The sequence below is a fragment of the Schistocerca cancellata genome, chromosome 1 (assembly GCF_023864275.1).
Source record: "Schistocerca cancellata isolate TAMUIC-IGC-003103 chromosome 1, iqSchCanc2.1, whole genome shotgun sequence".
Lineage (NCBI taxonomy): Eukaryota > Metazoa > Arthropoda > Insecta > Orthoptera > Acrididae > Schistocerca > Schistocerca cancellata.
Window position 1 is genome coordinate 186,735,976 of NC_064626.1, and position 23,210 is coordinate 186,759,185.

Genomic DNA, 23,210 nt, shown 5'->3' on the forward strand with positions numbered 1-23,210 from the left:
CCCTAGCAATTCCGATTTCTCCCCGTGTGATTTCAGTGTTGTCGGAGCACTGAAATAGACATTCGTAGCCATTGACTTGCTTCGGACGAAGAGGTGAAAGCCTGAAACAGTCATGGATCAGTAGGCAACCACAAATATTTTTCCATGCTCGCGTTGATCGTCTTGTCTCACTACGGAGTAAATATGTTAGCAGTTATGACGATTTATTTTGAATTAATAATGTTTCCTTACTTCTTTCCATCTGCACTACTGGCCATTAAAATTGCTACACCACGATGATGACATGCTAGAGACGTGAAATTTAACCGATAGGAAGAAGATGCTTTGATATGCAAATGACTAGCTTTTCCGAGCATTCACACAAGGTTGGCGTCTGTGGCGACACCTACAACGTGCTGACATGAGGAAAGTTTCCAACCGATTTCTCATACACAAACAGCAGTTGACCGGCGTTGCCCGGTGAAACGTTCGTTGTTGTGATGTCTCGTGTAAGGAGGATAAGTGTGTACCATCACGTTTCCGACTTTGATAAAGGTCGTATCGTAGCCTATCGCGATTGCGGTTTATCGTATCGCGACATTGCTGCTGGCGTTGGTCGAGATCCAATGACTGTTAGGAGAATATGGAATACGGAACGCCGTGATGGATCCCAACGGTCTCGTATCACTAGCAGTCAAGATGACAGGCATCTTATCCGCATGGCTGTAGCGGATCGTGCAGCCACGTCTCGATCTCTGAGTCAACACATGGGGACGTTTGCAAGACAACAACGATCTGCACGAACACTTCGACGACGTTTGCAGCAGCATGGACTCTCAGCTCGGAGACCATGGCTGCGATTACCCTTGACGCTTCATCATAGACAGGAGCGCCTGCGATGGTGTACTCAACGACGAACCTGGTTGCACGAAAGGCAAATCGTCATTTTTTCGGATGAATCCAGGTTCTGTTTACAGCATCATGATGGACGCATCCGTGTTTGGCGACATCGCAGTGAACGCACATTGGAAGCGTGTATTCGTCATCACCGTACTGGCGTATCACCCGGCGTGATGGTATGGAGTGCCATTGGTTACACGTCTCGGTCACCTCTTGTTCGCACTGACGGCACATTGAACAGTGGACGTTACATTTCAGATGTGCTACGACCCGTGGCTCTACCCTTCATTCGATCCCTGCGAAACCATAAATTTCGGCAGGATAATGCACGACCGCATGTTGCAGGTCCTGTACGGGCCTTTCTGGATACAGAAAATTTTCAGCTGCTGACCTGGCCAGCACATTTTCCACATGTCTTACCAATTGAAAACGTCTGGTCAGTGGTGGCCGAGCAACTGGCTCGTCACAATACGCCAGTCACTACTCTTGATGCACTGTGGTATCGTGTTGAAGTTGCATGGGCAGATGTACCTGTACACGCCATGCAAGCTCTGTTTGACTCAACGTCCAGGCGTATCAAGGCCGTTATTACGGCCGGAGGTGGTTGTTCTGGGTACTGGTTTCTCAGGATCCATGCACCCAAATTGCGTGAAAGTGTAATCACATGTCATTTCTAGTATAATATATTTGTCCAATGAATACCCGTTTATCATCTGCATTTGTTCTAGGTGTAGTAATTTTAATGGCCAGTAGTGTATCTCGTTTTCATTTGACTACAGCCTGTGTAATTTCTCATGATTTACTCGATGATACCTGCCCACTACAGTGCTGTTTAGCACTGCCCACGCGCTGCACCCACTCCACGGCTCTGTATATCACATGACGTCTTGTTTGTCGCCAGCAGGACGGCACGGCAGCGGCCGTGGGCGTCCCGACCGGTGCCACGTCTCCCGCTGGGAGCAGCAGCGAGGGCAGCGGCTGCGCGTCGCCCACCGCCGCCCACGCGCACCGCCGCAAGGGGGGCGGCGTGCCCGGCCTGGGGCTCGGCCTGGGCGGCTACGTCAACGAGGCTGCCAAGGCCCTGCCGCCGCCCGCGCTCCGCGTCTTCCACCTCGCCGGCAGCAGGTAAGCCGTCGAAGCGGTGGCGTACGCCGTGAGCTTCAAGTATGTGCCACACAAAACTGAGGTCAAAATAGTCATGGGATACCTCCTAATTTTTTGTCGTACCTCCGTTTGCTGGGTATAGTGCAGCAACTCGACGTGGCATGGACGCATCAAGTCGTTGCAAGTCCTCTGCACGAAGGCACGCTGCTTCTATATCCGTCCATAACTGAGGAAGTGTTGTCAGTGCATGATTTTGTGCACAAACTGGACTCCCGATTATGTCCGAAAGGTGATCGACAGGTTTCATCTAAAGGCCGGCCGGTGTGGCCGAGCGTTTCTAGGCGCTTCAGTCTGGAACCGCGCGACCGCTACGGTCGCAGGTTCGAATCCTGCCTCGGGCATGGATGTGTGTGATGTCCTTAGGTTAGTTAGGTTTAAGTAGTTCTAAGTTCTAGGGGACTGATGACCTCAGATGTTAAGTCCCATAGTACTCAGAGCCATTTCAACCATTTTCATCTAAAGCAATATGGGTGTTTAAGTCATTCGCTCGGATTGTCAATGTTCTTCAGACCAATCGTCGCACATTGTCGCCAATAAAGCTCCATAGTGGTTTAGGAATAGGAAGTGAAAGAATGCTGCAGATGGTTTCCAAGTACCCCAACATAACCGTTTCCAGTCAATTATCGATTCAGTTGGATCAGAGGACCCAGGCCATTCCATGTAAACACATCCAACATCAAAAATTTTGAAAAACACAGCCCTCAGTCGCGAACACAATTAATTTGTGACCTATGTTTCGGTGTCACAAGGGATACCTTCTTCGGCCAAAATTAAAACTAAATGTTACAGCATAACGTACCAAAAAATACGAAAGCTACGGTCATACCTGACAGCGTCAGATAGAAATAAAGTAAAATGCAACACAGGTGCAAGCCACTAGGGGCTGCCATGTGTCCTCTGCTACACTCAACGCAAAACTGAAACATCATGTGACTTGAGCGCCACGGGAACTTTAAGACAGTACCGCCATCTGGTGGCTAATTGGTAAAACAAGCTATTTTGTAGACATCTCTCGTAACTGCCGAGACGGAAATAATCGAACAACTGGTGTACAAGAAGTAATTACAATATCGGGATACTGCATAGTATAAAATATAACTAATGAATGATTGGCTGCTATGCAGAAATTCCAGAATAAATGCATAAAGAAGACATTTACGAAATAATCCTTTAAATGACATTACTGCTTGCTATAATAGATACGTTGCAAAAACCAAAAAAGTTTTTAAAGTACGTATGTGAGCCGTAAAAAGTAGTAGGTCACTGTGTTTTTCAAAATTTTGTATTATACAACAGTCGCTGATTGACAGCCATGTTAAAAACCTTAACATCGTACATCATTATGGAGCCACCACCATCTTGCACTGTGCCTCGCTGACAACTACGCTTCATGGCTTTGTGGGGTTTGCACCACACTCGAATCCTGGGCTTATCTGATCAGGCCACGGTTTTCCAGTGGTGAAGGGTGCAACAAACACGGTCATGAACCGAGAAGAGGAGATCCAGGCAATGTCGTGCTGTTAGCAAAGTCATTACTGTCGGTCGTCTTCTGCATAGCGCAAAACGCTGTATTTGATAGCACTGTCCTAACACAGTCGTTCGTCGTACGTTCCACATTGATTTCTGTGATTATTTCACGCGATGTTGCTTTTTTGTTAGCACTGACAACTGTATGCATTCGCCGCTGCACTCGGTCGTTAAGTGAAGGCCATCGGCCACTGCTTTATCCCTAGTGAGAGGTAGTGTCTTAAATGTTGTATTCTCGGCACACTCTTGACAAATGGGGATCTCGGAATACTGAATTTCCAAAAGATTACCGAAAGGCAATGTCCCATGCGTCTAGCCCCAACTACCATTCCAATTCCGCGTTCATAGTCTGTTAATTCCCGTCGTGGGGCCATAATCACATGAATCACCTGAGTACAAATGACAGCTCCGCCGATGTACTGCCCTGTTATACCTTGTGTACACGATACTACCGCCATCTGTATTTGTGCATGTCCTTATCACATGACTTTTATCACCGTGTATCTGTCTCTGTTTTCTGTATAGTACTGTGCAGGAATTAGTTTCTTGCAGCTTGATTCTACTGTGAGTGTTGTGACCAGGCGAAACTACTTCCATCTGGCCTTAATTGTGCGTTCTTTGATTGCTCTTGAAGAAGGCTCATCAAACTAGAATACATGAAATATTAGTTCACTTTACTGAATTAATGAGTGAAAGATTTATATCACTTTGACTCACTTTTTTGTCACAGGAGTATTGGATATTTACATCTATTACGGACTAGCAAAGCATCACGTGATGCACTAATTAAGAAACATTTATGGTGAGGTACAACGTTCATCAGTAACAACACTACAAGTTTTGGATAAACTTCAGCTACTCGTTGGTCCTGGACAGTGGTGTTAACTCCTGTAGCTGAGATCTCGAACTGGGGCTGAGCTCTTGTGTGCTCAACACTGTATTGGCCTCAGTGCGAGGGCACTACTGTGGCTAAGAGGGAGAAGTGGTGTTCTGGAGCGCCTCCCATACGTAGTTGGATGTGTGTGAAATCTTATGGGACAACTGCTAAGGTCATCAGTCCCTAAGCTTACACACTACTTAACCTAAATTATCCTAAGGACAAACACACACACCCATGCCCGAGGGAGGACTCGAACTTCCGCCGGGACCAGCCGCACAGTCCATGACTACAGCGCCTGAGACCGCTCGGCTAATCCCGCGCGGCATGTAGTTGGATATTGCAGCAAGTCCACGATAATGTCGATGGATACTGATTCGCGCTGCCGACTTTGCTGTGGCACCGCAGTCTCGGACGATAGTCCAGGGGAAAGGAAATTATGGACACCATTGTAAAGCGCTTGTGACGGGGTACTTACCGTTGTTCTGTGTTATGGTTTCTTTTCATCCCATTAGTGTATGGAAAGCAGAAACAATGACAACTTAAACGCCCTGGGCGTGCTATAATTAATCTCGTATTTTGGGTTCCTGCAAGGGTGGTACGAAGGGCACTCAGTACATTCCTGCCTTCCTCACTGGAACTTTGTTAGCATGCTTTCGTGGAATCTTTGACGTTTGTCCTCAGGTATCTCCTCGTAAAGGTTTTGGTCATTCATGCTGCCCATCTTTGTATATACACCTACTGAGGTGAACACTGGTTGTGGAATATGGAAAACTACGAACCATTGTTTGTATTGTATAGTAAACTTATTTATTATGTAGTTGCTGCTAATGCTTAGGCTAGGCAGGCCTGCCCGAAATTTAGAAGTCCATAACGGGGAATGGGACAGCAAATACTACTACTACAGTGCAGATGGAATGCTGTTTTCACTGACGTGGTGTCGACGCAAAAGTTTTACGACTTAAAACTGTGTTAAGAATCGGATGTGTACAGTCGATCAGTCCAAGTCCAATAGCGTTGTTTCTGGTTGCGGTAATAGCAGACTTATTTTACGTTTTCGGATAAGCAGATGCACATTATGGAACCCGAGCCAAGTACGCTCGCTGCAGGCATGTCCGCTAATGTTCCAACAGTCAAGGAAAACAGGGAAAGTGACAACACAATATAAATTCACATGGGTATCGCTCAGAATACTGCGTCACAAGTAAAATGGGAAGAGCAACTAAACGTATCATCCGTGGTTTGTTGATAAGGGTAAGAATATTTTGTGATGACGTGTTCAGAAGCTAATGACGTCATTGTGAACAGCTGTTGACATAACAGGACTTTGTGCAATTTCAGCAGGTTTATAAAATTCTTACAAGAATGTGTCTACTTGGATTTTAATCTTCGTCAGCAGACCAATTATTGATTAACAGTGCTCTCATTTTCACGTATAACATCCATCTCAGAAGTTTCCTGGTCAGGGACCGGTATCTTCCGGTTTTCCGCCATACTTGAAACTTCGTCTTATCCTCAAGAGAATAAGCTGTATTGTAACAACTGTAGCGAACACTGAAATACGTTTAGATATGCCATTGTCTAGTTTATAGCGAAAGGAGGTCACGGAGGTATCCACAGTGACTAACAATCAGCAATCTATTGTCTCAACGCACCTAAAACAGAGATGTACCGTCCCATCTTAACACTGTAAAAGGGAAGTTCGACTTACGTTCCGAAATCAGGTGCATTTACCACGACACATACTATCTTGATATGATGTTTGATGCAACACATTTCAAGGAGAACTTCTCTAAAACACCTTGCAACTCCAGAAATTGAAATAACATTGTGCGCAAGTTGGTGACATCTCCTGTGGTTCTCTTCCTTCTATGCGCTTTACTCTGTTGTACATTGCACTGTAGAGTATTGCTCTACTGTGTGGCTGAACAGTACGGTGTGGGTAGGCAATGTGAATTATCCTGTTTCTGCAACTATAAAAGCAACCCCCACGTAATTTCTACCTATTTTGAGACATGCAATCCCTCCTGAGCAACTCTAAGCAAATACGCTTGTGAAATGACATCCCAGTACACCTAGACGTCCAAGATCTCCATGATAATTGACTTAGGCCAACATATCAATCTGTTATTAAAGCAGAACAGGTACTGAGAAAAAATTTAAGCTTTAAAGACAGTTGGAAGATCTGTTGGTCCCTCACTCTCCCATCTCTCCCGCACCGTGTCACTTTTCACTGAGTTCTTCCGATTTTGACTTAAGTGCGATCTCAGCGCAATTGAGCAAAAATTGGAAACGGTAGATATCTGGATTTGCTGCATAAGTAGGGAATTTGACAACACCGGAATGCTACACTAGTATACGTAAGCAGACAATGAATCATATGTAGTTTGATTTAAGTACTGGCGAAATATCTGTACATACTCGCATTATAAATTAAAGCCCCCTCCGCGTTTTTCTGTTTCTGTTTTCAGGCTAAAGACTGATTCACGAGGAAGCTTTGTGTATCTACGTTATTGTTTGTAGTAATGGTGAGTGTTTCATATATGTATTGTTACCTGTTCGGTATTCAACTGGCATTTGGTGTGACATCTTACGGCAATGAAGGCAGCTACGAGCTAAAAAGGATGCGGTCTCTGGCGCGAAAAGCAGTAAACATCTACCACAACTCCAGAGAGCAGTGATACATGACCGATAGCTGTCAATACACATTGTAATTCGGAGTTTCTCACCGTTTTTTCTGTCTGTATTGAAGGCTAATCTCAGGAACTACTGTAGATATTTTGATACGGTTTTTATTAATATATAGAACAGTTCATGAGGACGTAAAACAGGGGCGAGTTGCTAGTTACGTGTAAATGTCCGCCCGGTTAGCCGATCGGCCTAACGCACTGCTTTTCGGCGGGAAAGCGTTCCTGTCCCCGGCACAAACCCGCTAGGCCAGTCTGTGGGTGCTGTTTAAGGCGGTTTTCCATCTACCTCGGCCAATGCGGGCGAGTTCCCCTTATTCCGCCTCAGTTACACTACGTCTGCGATTGCTGCGCAAACACTTTCTCCACGTACGCGTACACCATCATTACTTTGCCACGCAAACATTGGGGTTACACTCGTCTGGTGTGAGATGTTCCGGGGAGGGGGGGTCCAGGGTCCACTGGGGGTCGAACCGCTCAATAACCCTGGGTTCGATGTGGGGTGACGGTGGGTTGAGTGGACTGCTGTAGCCTGTTGTGGGGTTGTGAACCACTGAGGGCTACGACGGGGACGAAGCCTCTCCGTCCTTTCCAGGACCCCAGTTCCATACAATATAACCTTATAAGAGCGTACTAAGCGAGATGGCTTTCAAAAGCAGTCACGCCTGTAGAGGATTCTTGTATTATCGACGCCTGTCGGCTACATAAATTACAATTACAAATTAGTTTAGCACTAAAACCTTTTCAGTTCATCACTAAACTTTACATATCAGTATCACATGAAATACGCTTAGAAACGCCTCATATTTTGTTCTTCTAGGGTAAGATGTAGATACAAACGACCATGGCTACTCCGACTGAAGATTTTTTTAAAAAAAGAAAAAAAAAGTTTTTAACAGATCTTAAGAGTAGACGAAGAAAGACATCTGGGTCTCACATTACCAAAGGACGAAATAAGTAAAAAGCAGCCATGATTAATTGGCAGTGAAACGAACAATTATGGAGACATCGAGAGCATTTGTCGGGGGAGGGGGTGGAGGGGGGGGGGGGACGCACAAAGGATTGCTCTTTGAAAGGCGAAACACCGTGGATACAGTGTATGGTAGAGATGCAAAGACATCGTATTATTTTGAATTGCGGGTAACCGCACCCAAATGTCCACATTTTTGTAAGACAGAAAAAAATCACGACTGGTTTCAAGCCAATTTAGGCGCATCCTCAGGTAATCTAAACAGGGATTAAAAAGGAAGTATTTTACAATTCTTTTAGCTCTGATTTAGTAAATATTGTTATATGGAATATAATAGGCCTGTACATTAGATACTTACATAAATTGTCTTTACAACAATATTTTACGCCGTCCTGAAGTCTTTTGCCGTCCTTCACGTCACTGACATAACAGTCTGGAAGTGTTTGTCAATTTTATTAAAAAACGATGTGTCCATAAAACAAAATAAGACGAGTATTTGCAGCGTGGAGAATAAAATAAGATCTGCAAAGCGTAAAAAATATCTTTAAATACCAATAAAAATGTACAATTTATAAAAGACGTAACATTTACACCAGTGACTATAACACTTCCTTTATTTCACGATTGCAGTTTCGGCCTTAGGCCGTTATCAAGTGCCGATTTTTGTGGCTTTAAGCCATGTCAACGTAAAATGAGGTGACACATTTATATGTCGTCACTAGTGATGGGCTAACGAACATGAGTGTGTACAGACTTTGTTGTTTTATGACATATGGATATGTGCTCGCAATATGTAACAGCATCACGAATGTATTTAATAGTAATGACAACGACATAGAAAGTGTCAGCTCATTTTAAGTTGACATGGGTTAAAGCCAGAAAAATCTGCATTTGGTAATGGCCTAATTCCGAAATTGCAATCGTGAATTAAAGGAAGTGTTACAATCACTGGCGTAAATATGATGTCTTTTATAAAGTTCTACATGAATGTGAATCCCAGGTTCAAAAAGTTAAAAAATGTACCAGATTATCAGTTGGAGACGATTCGGGCACGGCCATAAGGAACACTGAACTTGCCAAAGCCTTATGCAAGCATCTATGAGAACTGTATTGACTGTGGTGTCTGAAAACCGAGCGAGATTGCGCTAGAGAAAGTGGGGTAGTACACTGAATGACAAAGTGAAAGACGGGAAAACGCCGTACATAAATATAAATTATAATTTAAATCACAAATGATACAAAACGTACAAAATATATGGATAGAAAACTAATATGGTAAATCCCGTGTGATGCGGCTACTAATATTTGTAATGGAGATTGTTCCACGCAATTTGAAAATCAGTGGAGAGTTTATAAACAGTAAAAGTTTTTAATGCAGTAAAACTCGTCGAAATGTAAGAACTCTGGTCCGCCTGGTTAGAAAGTCAAAATTTCCCAAATACATCTATGTCTAAGCTGTGTCTGGGTGTCTAAGGTGCGTTCAGGAAATTTTTTTAAAGATCGGAAAATTGCTGTTTGCTGTAAAATATGAAGGTTTTCACAGTTATTAAACAAATATATGATTTGCATATACTAGTGTATGTCCGTGAACTGACGTCCTCCGTCGCTTAAATACGCTCTTAGTGCTGATCCTGATTTCACGCAAATACACTCCTGGAAATGGAAAAAAGAACACATTGACACCGGTGTGTCAGACCCACCATACTTGCTCCGGACACTGCGAGAGGGCTGTACAAGCAATGATCACACGCACTGCACAGCGGACACACCAGGAACCACGGTGTTGGCCGTCGAATGGCGCTAGCTGCGCAGCATTTGTGCACCGCCGCCGTCAGTGTCAGCCAGTTTGCCGTGGCATACGGAGCTCCATCGCAGTCTTTAACACTGGTAGCATGCCGCGACAGCGTGGACGTGAACCGTATGTGCAGTTGACGGACTTTGAGCGAGGGCGTATAGTGGGCATGCGGGAGGCCGGGTGGACGTTCCGCCGAATTGCTCAACACGTGGGGCGTGAGGTCTCCACAGTACAGCGATGTTGTCGCCAGTGGTCGGCGGAAGGTGCACGTGCCCGTCGACCTGGGACCGGACCGGAGCGACGCACGGATGCACGCCAAGACCGTAGGATCCTACGCAGTGCCGTAGGGGACCGCACCGCCACTTCCCAGCAAATTAGGGACACTGTTGCTCCTGGGGTATCGGCGAGGACCATTCGCAACCGTCTCCATGAAGCTGGGCTACGGTCCCGCACACCGTTAGGCCGTCTTCCGCTCACGCCCCAACATCGTGCAGCCCGCCTCCTGTGGTGTCGCGACAGGCGTGAATGGAGGGACGAATGGAGACGTGTCGTCTTCAGCGATGAGAGTCGCTTCTGCCTTGGTGCCAATGATGGTCGTATGCGTGTTTGGCGCCGTGCAGGTGAGCGCCACAATCAGGACTGCGTACGACCGAGGCACACAGGGCCAACACCCGGCATCATGGTGTGGGGAGCGATCTCCTACACTGGCCGTACACCACTGGTGATCGTCGAGGGGACACTGAATAGTGCACGGTACATCCAAACCGTCATCGAACCCATTCCTAGACCGGCAAGGGAACTTGCTGTTCCAACAGGACAATGCACGTCCGCATGTATCCCGTGCCACCCAACGTGCTCTAGAAGGTGTAAGTCAACTACCCTGGCCAACAAGATCTCCGGATCTGTCCCCCATTGAGCATGTTTGGGACTGGATGAAGCGTCGTCTCACGCGGTCTGCACGTCCAGCACGAACGCTGGTCCAACTGAGGCGCCAGGTGGAAATGGCATGGCTAGCCGTTCCACAGGACTACATCCAGCATCTCTACGATCGTCTCCATGGGAGAATAGCAGCCTGCATTGCTGCGAAAGGTGGATATACACTGTACTAGTGCCGACATTGTGCATGCTCTGTTGCCTGTGTCTATGTGCCTGTGGTTCTGTCAGTGTGATCATGTGATGTATCTGACCCCAGGAATGTGTCAATAAAGTTTCCCCTTCCTGGGACAATGAATTCACGGTGTTCTTATTTCAATTTCCAGGATTGTAGTATGCGCTTTAAACCGACTTGAAAAACTTATGCCTGTTTGATGTATATATTTGCTGTCACATTGTTGACAAGAGATGCAATAGTTACCTGATAACGTAAACCTACCACAAAGCATTCATCCCTTGCATCAAAATTTTTGGCCATTGTTCTGAGAATATCATAAGCCAGGGTTGTGTTTTTTCGGAATCAGACATCCTATGAGAAATATCTCCGAAGAAAGGAAACCTATGGTATTTTTTGGTAGTGGAAGCTGTAGTGTCTGTTGTAATAGCAGAACCGATGATCTTTGGTTGGAGAAAAAAAGCAGTGAATAATACTAAATGTCTATTAATAATGCTTTATTTTCACGTCTTGTAGGACAAACGAGAGGCCTAAGGTATATATGATGTTATTTAACAAACTCCAGTGAGATATAAAATATAACTGTCTGTGGTACCCGGGTTCGCTCAAGAAGTTAGTAATAATTTTTCCATTCATGCAGCGGAATCCTGGCGTTTGTCTACTGAATTTTTTTGCGTTTGAGAATTGGCAGATATTATCAGATTTTCCGATTACGACATATTTGCGTCTGTTGTATTCTTTCGTCGAGTCGAAGTGGAGGGCTTCACTTTTTAGGTTGAGCTATTTAAGCCGGCTGGTGTGGCCTAGCGGTTCTAGGCGCTACAGTCTGGAACCGCGCCACCGTTGCGGTCGCAGGTTCGAATCCTGCCTCGGGCATGGATGTGTGTAATGTCCTTAGGTTAGTTAGGTTTAAGTAGTCCTAAGTTAATTTTATTGTGACTGATAGGCAGTTTTTCATCATCACATGCTCTTTTAGTTGCCATTACACGTGAGACATTGATATGAAACCAACACAGTTTCTGTTTGGCGTGCGCGCAAATGTTACTATTTGTCACAGTAATATTTGTGTGCACGCCAAACGGACAGTGTGCTGTGTGCGGCTGGCTTATACCGCGTTTATTTTGCAAGCGTGGCCCTTCTTTATTTTGCTATGGTGAAATCAGCTGCTGTGCTCAAGGTCTACCTTGCACTTTACATGTCCGTATGGCGGATGGATTACGTATACCGCTAGTGTTATGTCCATTTTCCATTTTATATGGCTTTATGATGGGTAGGTTATATATCCAGATTCTTTTACGCAGTGTGATTTTGCCTCAAAAGGATGAAACTCGTCATTGATATTAAATAATTTCCCAACCAAGTCTGTTTTTATTCTGAAATAATTCGAAATTTGTTGCTGTAGCACCCTGACACAGTGGAATGGAATAATTTTTACGACTTAGCTTCAGACTTCATCATAAGTCTAAAAACGAGAAAGATTCCATTTTCACTCCGTTCCATAGTGAACTGAATATTGTGTTGTATTTTGGTTAATTACTCCATAAAATTGTCACATTCCTGAAAAGAGCCTCTGCATAATATAATAATGTCATCAGTGTACCTTTCCCGAATCACTACATTTTTTTGTAAAATAATTTAAGGTTTTGGATCATATTATGTTCGACCATAGTGACGAATATGTTAATAAGGGAGCAGGATAATGGTGAACCCATTGCGAGACCCTGTTTCTGCATGCATGTGGTACCTCTGTACTTGAAATAACAGACATTAACTTTTTTGCAAGATATAAACCAGTTAGTTCGTAAGACCAGTAACTTACAATAAAGACAAGGTAACCTAAATAATAACATTGTTTCTACTGGTGACCATGGTTTTATATTTCTGTGCTTTTGTGTTTTAGCTGCCTCTTCTTTAGAGGCACCAACGATCTCTTCAAAAGAAGAGATAGTAGGGGTGTCAGCTCAAGTGAATAACATTTATTACCTTACATGGTTTTGGGAAAATAGAAAAAACGCCCTTTATAGTAACTTTTGCAAAGGTGGTGCAACTTCAGAGAATTGCAGAACACGGTGTTGCGAGCGACGATCTAAGGCAATTACGATCTGCGATATTTCACGCTGTGAAGAACCGACGGGCCCCTTGCCGTTCGTGCAGCTTACACATTCTGCAGTTGGCTGCATCGCCCGACCTTTGCTTCTCTATTTGATTTGGTCGCTCGACTCCAGTGGTCTTGGAGCAGTTAATAGAGTTTCTTTAGGCTCAAGTTACTGGAGCACCACTTAAGTTCCAACTGAAGCGGAATTTATTCAATATGCAGCTGTGCCTCTACGTTTCAAGTTCCGTGCCAGACTTCACTAATTAAGTTCGCTAATTATGTTTCCTCCCTGCTTTCCGGTGCTGACTTTACGAGCACGAATTAACGCGACAGCCGCGAGTAAGAAGCAAACTCAGCGAACGGCCCCACTTGTTTGGTTACTGATTAGCCTATCAAAATTCGCAAAGGGTCGGTGTTTGCAGCAGTCGAACATGGTGTAACTTTTTGTAATCTCTTTTTCCTAGTTTGATCTCTCGTGTCTTGTGGAGCAAATACCATCAAAATGTATTTTCAGGGCACAGAGCACAGTGAGTGTGATGATTTCGCGCAGCTTGATCTCATATACAATGGACAAGAATAGCAATTTTGGTACTGAAATGTTTCGTTTATGAGCACAGGTGATCAATCGACTGGCTCTTGTCATGTGTAATTTGCGTTTGTGCGGCTCTCAAATCTCATATCGTTCGTAATGTAGGTTTGCCCGAGCAAGCAATTTGGTCTGCCTGAAATAACAACACGTCCTGTATGTCCATATTCATTCCCAGAAAGTGTTAGGATTTCAGAGAACATTACCACGAAGCTCTGTTAATCCGAGTATTCGGGAACGCGTTCTGTTTCCCTCGAAACGAACGTAATTTTATGTCGGCTTTTGCAGTGGACATGCAGTGGCGGAATTTCGTACATCAAGTGCGCAGTAGGATAACGACCCGTTTAATAAATCCAGGGACGTCACACATTTATCAAATGTAATAAATTATTAATTTTTGAAACACCAAGGGAAGCATGCGGGTACAAAAATTACAAATATGATGTCGGAGCGTGATTACAAAGCGATAGCGCGTGCGTGGGTTAGTCAGGAACGTGGATACGTTACGTGTGGAACGTTTGCTGAGAGATCATTATATCGTGACGGTTTAAAACAAACGACCTTTGAATACGTACTGGAGCTTTCGTGAGTATGATTTATCGTGTAATGAAACTGCTATCATTACGGCTTCTAACGGCATATTTTAGGAAATATGGGTTGAAAAGAACAAAAACAGTTGCAAACAATGATATCTTCGTAGCCAAGACGAGTATAAGTGCTTCACCCCTAGTGTTGGGTGTACACTGCATCAGTCCAGCAAATGTTCTTTGGCTGTCCTCAAAATTCCTCTGTGTCTAGCGCGTTCAGGACGGCTTGCATATTCTGAGGATATTACCGATGCCAAAACAGATACCTACAGCTGTAGTGGGATGGACGATAGAGGCGCAATTCTGTTGATTGTCAAGAAGTTGTTCATTTTGTTGCCACGACTCAGTCTGAAGCCCATTGGTGCCGACGCATGTTTGGAATACTACTGAGGTGAAATCCGAGGCGCTTTGATTTCGGTTAATTTCAATAGCTATGGCATGGAAGTCATAGATACCAGAGCATTACGCTTTCTTCACTACATTGCTATATGGGCATTGCCATATGAAAATGCCCACCAGCATATTTCAAACACTGTTTCGTTTGTGCACAAGATACTTGTTCATTGACTAGTCCTTTCAAATTTTAAGGATTTCGCCAATCGCTGATTGCTTGTGATGACAGTGTAGCAGCCAATGTTGATGAAGTTGTAAATGCCAAGAAGTCGAAGCCACAAGGACACACTGATTAGTTGCACCATTCGTTGCTGCGTAAGCCAACACCAATAAACTAAATTATAGAAGAATACTGCAGATTCGTTGGGTAGACCGGCTAACCAACGAAATGGAGGAGGAAAGGTAGCTTAACTTTCATGAAAGAGAGAGGGCCGAGGGAAACTATGCACAATTCCTTAGAGTATAAAATCCAAACCTAATAAAACACAACCCTGTGTTAATCAGACTAACGCTACCTATTTTATAATTGACAATGAGGACGCCGAAGTTAAGCGCTGTCGGGTTGGGCTAGCACTTGGATGGGTAACCATCCGGTCTGCCGAGCGCTGTTGGCAAGCGGGATGCACTCAGCTCTTGTCAGGCAAACTGAGGAGCTACTTGATTGAGAAGTAGCGGCTCCGGTCTCGTAAACTGACATACGGCCGGGAGAGCGCTGTGCTGACCACATGCCCCTCCATATCCGCATCCAGTGACGCCTGTGGGCTGAGGATGACACGGCGGCCGGTCGGTACAGTAGGGCCTTCCAAGGCCTGTTCGGACGGAGTTGAGTTTTAGACAATGAGAACATATAGTACGTATGAGATTTATACATAGTAAGTTGCTTTGAGATAGGTAACCTTCAGATAACTGCGATTACTTTCTAAATACTGTAACTAGTTTCTGACATCGGCTGGTAACTCGAGAACAAACCCCAAGAACTGCAGTGACAGTGCTGCAGAAAACTTATAAAATCCAGAGCTATGAGGAATTTTCAGTTGCAAGGAGAATAGCGTCCAACAATTCTGACGGTTTTTATAGGGAACTCAAGTCACCAGGAAGAAGAATACGAGGTCTATCTAAAAAGTATCCGACGTTTGATTTTCCAGCGCAAAATAGAGACGATAGCGCTGTGCCAATGTACACAGTAAAGGAAGAGACCTTTATGCGCATGTTTGAATTTTGTCTCCGCCTTTCAGCGCGTCAGTCGCTGCCTGTCGGTCGCTGAGTGAGGTATTAGGCAACGTGTTCGTCGGATGACCAATTCTCTCAAGATGACTGAACGTGTTGAGCAAAGACTCTACATCAAATTTTGTCAAAAGCTTGGTGATTCTCAAAGCAAAACAATTCGTAAGATTCAGCAGGTGTTTGGAGAAGATGCGATGGATGTAACACAAATTAAGGAGTGATTCAACCGACTGAAAAATGGCCGCACATCAGCGAAGAGTGGCCAGCGTTCTGGTATGCCCGAAACTGCTCGGAGTGCAGCTGATGTTGAGAGGGTGCAAAATTCGGTGATGGCAGATAGTCGTTTACCGTACGGGAGATTGCCCAAGAGGTTGGAGTGAGTAAAGTTTCTGCACATGCAATTTTGATTGATGATTTGAACATGCACCGAGTGGCTGCAAAATTCGTGCCCAAGTTGTTGTCTCCAGGACAAAAAGACGTTGCACAGGACCTTCTAGACGCCTCCAAGACTGATCCAGGGTTTCTGAACACCGTGATAACTGGAGATGAGTCATGGGTGTACGGGTACGACCCAGAAACAGAAAGGCAGTCTTCGCAAGGGAAGCGCCGGCCGGTGTGGCCGAGTGGTTCTAGGCGCTACAGTCTGGAACTCCGCGACCGCTACGGTCGCAGGTTCGAATCCTGCCCCGGGCATGGATGTGTGTGATGTCGTTAGGTTAGTTAGGTTGAAGTAGTTCTAAGTTGGAGGGGACTGATGACCTCAGAAGTTAAGTCCCATAGTGCTCAGAGCCTTCCCTTCGCAATGGAAGCATCCCGAGTCTCCAAGGCCGAAGAAAGTGGGGCAAGTGCGAAGCGAAATCAAGGTGATTTTGACTGTCTTCTTTGATGTCCGTGGAATTGTGCATCACGAATACGTACCGGAAGGACAAACAGTGACAAATGAGTACTATCAAGATGTTCTCCGGCGACTCAGTGTCGCAGTTCGGCGCAAAAGACCAGACATGTGGACGGCGAAAAAATGGCAACTGCATCACGACAACGCCCCCGCACATTCATGTACTTGATCAAAAATTTCTTGGCCAGACATGGAATTACAGCCGTTAGTCAACCTGCCTACTCTCCAGACATAGCTCCTTGCAACTTCTGGTTGTTTCCAAAACTGAAGACGCCACTGAAAGGATCCCGTTTTGAGAGTAGAGACGAGAGAATGTGGAACACGACGACGGAGATGAACACCATTCCAAAAGAAGACTTCCAGAGGTGTTTCCAGCAGTGGAAGGATCGGTGGGCTAAGTGTGTGCAAGCACAAGGGGCCTGCTTTGAAGGGGATTAGGGTCCCAACCCCGTCAGGCATTTGAAATATTTTTTTTGGCCAAAGGTTGGATATTTTTGGACAGGCCTCGATGGCATACCCCTTTTCTGCTTCGGCTCGAATAGGCGATACAATGGTTACAGCACTGGACTTGAGCTCATACCATCATCTGGCTATGCTAATATAAGTGTTCACTAAGTTCCCAAAATAAACGCAAGGATAGTTACTTAAAGAAGGCTGTAGCTGATTTTATTCCCTGAAATAACTCCCGTAACCATGCTGCCATGTAGCTCACTCTAAAACTAATTCCTCCTGCACCTGAAACTTGTGCTCTGTCTCTAAAGAAATTGTTGTTAAAAGTAAAGTTCTATGTACTGACTTGGCAGAAAATGCTAAGAAATTTTGGTCTTACGTCAAAGCGGTAGGTGGATCAAAACAAAATGTCCAGATACTCTGTGACCAAAATGGTACTGAAACAGAGGATGACAGACTAAAGGCCGAAGTACTAAATGTCTTTTTCCAAAGCTGTTTCACAGAGGAAGACTGCACTGTAGTTCCTTCTCTAGATTGTCGCACAGATGACAAACGGTAGATATCGAAATAGACGACAGAGGGATAGAGAAACAATTAAAATCGCTCAAAAGAGGAAAGGCCGCTGGACCTGATGGGATACCAGTTCGATTTTACACAGAGTACGCGAAGGAACTTACCCCCCTTCTTGCAGCGGTGTACCGTAAGTCTCTAGAAGAGCGTAGCGTTCCAAAGGATTGAAAAAGGGCACAGATCATCCCCGTTTTCAAGAAGGGACGTCGAACAGATGTGCAGAACTGTAGACCTATATCTCTAACGTCGATCAGTTGTAGAATTTTGGAACACGTATTATGTTCGAGTATAAGGACTTTTCTGGAGACTAGAAATCTACTCTGTAGGAATCAGCATGGGTTTCGAAAAAGATGGTCGTGTGAAACCCAGCTCGCGCTATTCGTCCACGAGACTCAGAGAGCCATAGACACGAGTTCACAGGTAGATGCCGTGTTTCTTGACTTCCGCAAGGCGTTCGATACAGCTCCCCACAGTCGTTTAATGAACAAAGTAAGAGCATATGGACTATCAGACCAATTGCATGATTGGATTGAAGAGTTCCTAGATAACAGAACGCAGCATGTCATTCTCAATGGAGAGAAGTCTTCCGAAGTAAGAGTGATTTCAGGTGTGCCGCAGGGGAGTGTCATAGGACCGTTGCTATTCACAGTACACATAAATGACCTTGTGGATGACATCGGAAGTTCACTGAGGCTTTTTGCAGATGATGCTGTGGTGTATCGAGAGGTTGTAACAATGGAAAATTGTACTGAAATGCAGGAAGATCTGCAGCGAATTGACACATGGTGCTGGGAATGGCAATTGAATCTCAATGTAGACAAGTGTAATGTGCTGCGAATACACAGAAAGATAGTGCCCTTATCATTTAGCTACAATATAGCAGGTCAGCAACTGGAAGCAGTTAATTCCATAAATTATCTGGGAGTACGCATTAGGAGTGATTTAAAATGGAATGGTCATATAAAGATTCATTGGAAGAATCCTAAGGAAATGCAATCCGAAAACAAAGGACGTAGGTTACAGTACGCTTGTTCGACCACTGCTTGAATACTGCTCAACAGTGTGGGATCCGTACCAGATAGGGTTGATAGAAGAGATAGAGAAGATCCAACGGAGAGCAGCGCGCTTCGTTACAGGATCATTTAGTAATCGCGAAAGCGTTACGGAAATGATAGATAAACTCCAGTGGAAGACTCTGCAGGAGAGACGCTCAGTAGCTCGGTACGGGCTTTTGTTAAAGTTCCGAGAACATACCTTCACCGAAGAGTCAAGCAGTATATTGCACCCTCCTACGTATATCTCGCGAAGAGACCATGAGCATAAAATCAGAGAGATTAGAGCCCACACAGTGTCATACCGAGAGTCCTTTCTTCCACGAACAATACGAGACTGGAATAGAAGGGAGAACCGATAAACGTACTCAGGGTACCCTCCGCCACACACCGCCAGGTGGCTTGCGGAGTATGGATGTAGATGTAGATGTAGAATCTCCAAACGCTATACTTTTCCCTTCCTGTAATGTCTCAGTTCAAACCTTTTCCAATGTTACTGTTTTCCATTATGTGGACGTTGTAACGCGTTTCTCGGTGTATCGCCAAAACTGATGCCAACAGTCACCTATTTCACCGAAAAGATTTTATTTTAAAGTTGCATTTATACTATTTGAAAACCAGTCGTAGTTTACAGAATTTTCTTTATAAATCAAAGAGCGACACGTTGCGCCCGGTCAGGGCATCATCAGGTTATTTGAAAACGATATTACAATAAATCCGCCGTGGTCCTATTCTCGACTTCCGTAAAAACAAAAAAAAAGCTTCAAAAACCGACCGGATAATGCAAGCCTTCTACAAGCGACTCAGTTATACACGATACGTCGTGTCATCCCTGTAAGTACAACACGAACTGCTTTGGTTCAATAATACAACGTATCACTAAAATTCCACTTAGCGCTCAATCTATAACAAAGGAACTGGTAAAGTTGAAATATGTCGCTTTCTGTAATAGCTACAGCACCTCCATCATATACAAATCATACACGTCAAAAACATCGCCACGTGATCCAGAAATAACCTTCGATTCTGCTCCTGAGAATTACTGGTTTACTAAGCTTCTATTCTTAGGTAATGTGTCCTGTGTCATAGCTAAACTCTTTCGTGGTAAAAAACAAGAAAGATAAACACGCTGCCTCTGGCAAATACACTCCTGGAAATTGAAATAAGAACACCGTGAATTCATTGTCCCAGGAAGGGGAAACTTTATTGACACATTCCTGGGGTCAGATACATCACATGATCACACTGACAGAACCACAGGCACATAGACACAGGCAACAGAGCATGCACAATGTCGGCACTAGTACAGTGTATATCCACCTTTCGCAGCTATGCAGGCTGCTATTCTCCCATGGAGACGATCGTAGAGATGCTGGATGTAGTCCTGTGGAACGGCTTGCCATGCCATTTCCACCTGGCGCCTCAGTTGGACCAGCGTTCGTGCCGGACGTGCAGACCGCGTGAGACGACGCTTCATCCAGTCCCAAACATGCTCAATGGGGGACAGATCCGGAGATCTTGCTGGCCAGGGTAGTTGACTTACACCTTCTAGAGCACGTTGGGTGGCACGGGATACATGCGGACGTGCATTGTCCTGTTGGAACAGCAAGTTCCCTTGCCGGTCTAGGAATGGTAGAACGATGGGTTCGATGACGGTTTGGATGTACCGTGCACTATTCAGTGTCCCCTCGACGATCACCAGTGGTGTACGGCCAGTGTAGGAGATCGCTCCCCACACCATGATGCCGGGTGTTGGCCCTGTGTGCCTCGGTCGTATGCAGTCCTGATTGTGGCGCTCACCTGCACGGCGCCAAACACGCATACGACCATCATTGGCACCAAGGCAGAAGCGACTCTCATCGCTGAAGACGACACGTCTCCATTCGTCCCTCCATTCACGCCTGTCGCGACACCACTGGAGGCGGGCTGCACGATGTTGGGGCGTGAGCGGAAGACGGCTTAACGGTGTGCGGGACCGTAGCCCAGCTTCATGGAGACGGTTGCGAATGGTCCTCGCCGATACCCCAGGAGCAACAGTGTCCCTAATTTGCTGGGAAGTGGCGGTGCGGTCCCCTACGGCACTGCGTAGGATCCTACGGTCTTGGCGTGCATCCGTGCGTCGCTGCGGTCCGGTCCCAGGTCGACGGGCACGTGCACCTTCCGCCGACCACTGGCGACAACATCGGTGTACTGTGGAGACCTCACGCCCCACGTGTTGAGCAATTAGGCGGTACGTCCACCCGGCCTCCCGCATGCCCACTATACGCCCTCGCTCAAAGTCCGTCAACTGCACATACGGTTCACGTCCACGCTGTCGCGGCATGCTACCAGTGTTAAAGACTGCGATGGAGCTCCGTATGCCGCGGCAAACTGGCTGACACTGACGGCGGCGGTACAGAAATGCTGCGCAGCTAGCGCCATTCGACGGCCAACACCGCGGTTCCTGGTGTGTCCGCTGTGCCGTGCGTGTGATCATTGCTTGTACAGCCCTCTCGCAGTGTCCGGAGCAAGTATGGTGGATCTGACACACCGGTATCAATGTGTTCTTTTTTCCATTTCCAGGAGTGTATATATGGTGAATGTCGTGCCGATTATATTGGCTAGACGGGGAGGGCTTTTAAAATTAGGTTTCAGGAGCTTTTACTCACTAGGAAGGGACAGGTTAAGAATAATTCCCCAGCTTCCCCCAGCCAATTACACTCGGAAACTTAAGGGTTTTTCACCACGCTCAAAAAGGTAAGATGCTCAATCTGCTTCAAGAGATCGAAATTGTTAAAAATTCTCACGTTATGAAGGATAAGTTATTCAATGATCAGTTATCAAGCAAGAATCAGGTTTTCTATGCTTGCATGCTGCCCATTTTTTAAACAGTTTATTAGTTTTTAGCTTTTTATTACCAGGACCTCGGTCGCTTCTCACGTGTATGCAATTGTATTTTGTCTTTACTGCATTGTTGCCTTTTAGCCATAGATTCGTGGTCTAATCTATATTTAATTTCTCTACGTATTGTATTTTATTATTCTCTAACACCACATTTGAATACAAGGGTTTTCTATGTCTCTGTGCATAGTACTTGATCTGGCCTGTCCTGCATTGTGTATATTTCCATATGATCTATTTATTTCTTAATTTACCCATTACTATTTGTATTTTAGGCCGTTATCACACTAAACCCGAGGCAGCGCCGCATGGCGACTGTCATTACTACTAGCCCAATATTTTGCATGAGCTCCTATCTTTATTAAGTATACTCTATGTGAACACGGACGGACCTCAGGGACCGTTGTAGTGTACGGCTGTTTTCGGGTTGCACGGGAGGTTCTGCTCTGCGCTGCTATGCCTGTCGTTGCCTCCATGAGGCAAACGCATTTTCGGTTTGTCCTACGCTCTCTACTAATGCCTGATACAGGTGGTTTTATTTAATTTTTAATATTTTTCCATGCAGGTTGTCTTTTATTTTTTTTATGGTGTGTCATTCCGGTCTCGGAAACTGACATACGGCCGGGAGAGCGGTGTGCTGACCACATGACCCTCCATATCTGCATCCAGTGACGCTTATGGGCTGAGGATGACACGGCATACGGCGGTACCGTTGGGCCTTCGTGGCCTGTTCGGGAGGAGTTTTAGTTTTTTATGGGGTGTGATGCCTTCTTGACGTATGCTTTTTGGCAAACGATTTCTTATCTTTTACGAGAGTTACATTACTTTCCTCAATATAATTTTAGTTTATTAAAAATTCCATTACTATAATATTTTGAAAAATCGTAATGAATTGGTATTTTGTTTTGGATATCAAATATTATTCAAAAATGGCTCTGAGCACTATGGGTCTTAACATCTGATGTCATCAGTCCCCTACACTTAGAACTACTTAAACCTAAGGACATCACACACATCCATGCGCGAGGCAGGATTCGAACCTGCGACCTTAGCAGCGGCGCGGTTCGGGACTGAAGTGCCTAGAACCTCTCGGCCACAACGGCCTGCACTAGGGTAGTATCTGTGTATTTTCTTTAGCCATAGCTGGTCTGACATAGTAGAGGGAGGAGAGCAAAGAAATGGGACCCCACATGTATGACAGCAATAATTCCATATTTAATCTTCAGAAACGTACGACGAGGCACACCGTTTCGAAGTTTCATGAATGATGATTAGCTTATTCCCTAAGAGGAAAATATTTATAAAATAATAATAAACCTTTGCAGGACATTTTTGTAGTCTTTAGCAGAATTGCGCATCAGTAAAGTAAAACACTACATGTGTGAATGTTCCCGTAGTAAACCCTGTCCTACAGGTAGCCCCACAACCAGAAATCACAAGGAGTGAGATCAGTTGATCGTGCCGGCCAAGC

The 23,210-nt window shown here is 45.2% G+C and overlaps 1 protein-coding gene across 1 annotated transcript in view; it reads left to right on the forward strand.

The window, feature by feature from the left end:
* Positions 1-23,210, forward strand: part of LOC126162308 (EGFR adapter protein-like) — a 126,197-nt gene that overhangs the window by 66,342 nt on the left and 36,645 nt on the right. Inside the window, exon 3 of the mRNA XM_049918768.1 lies at positions 1,784-2,004. Within this exon, the coding sequence (XP_049774725.1) occupies positions 1,784-2,004 (221 nt within the window). The remainder of the gene's footprint in view (positions 1-1,783; positions 2,005-23,210) is intronic.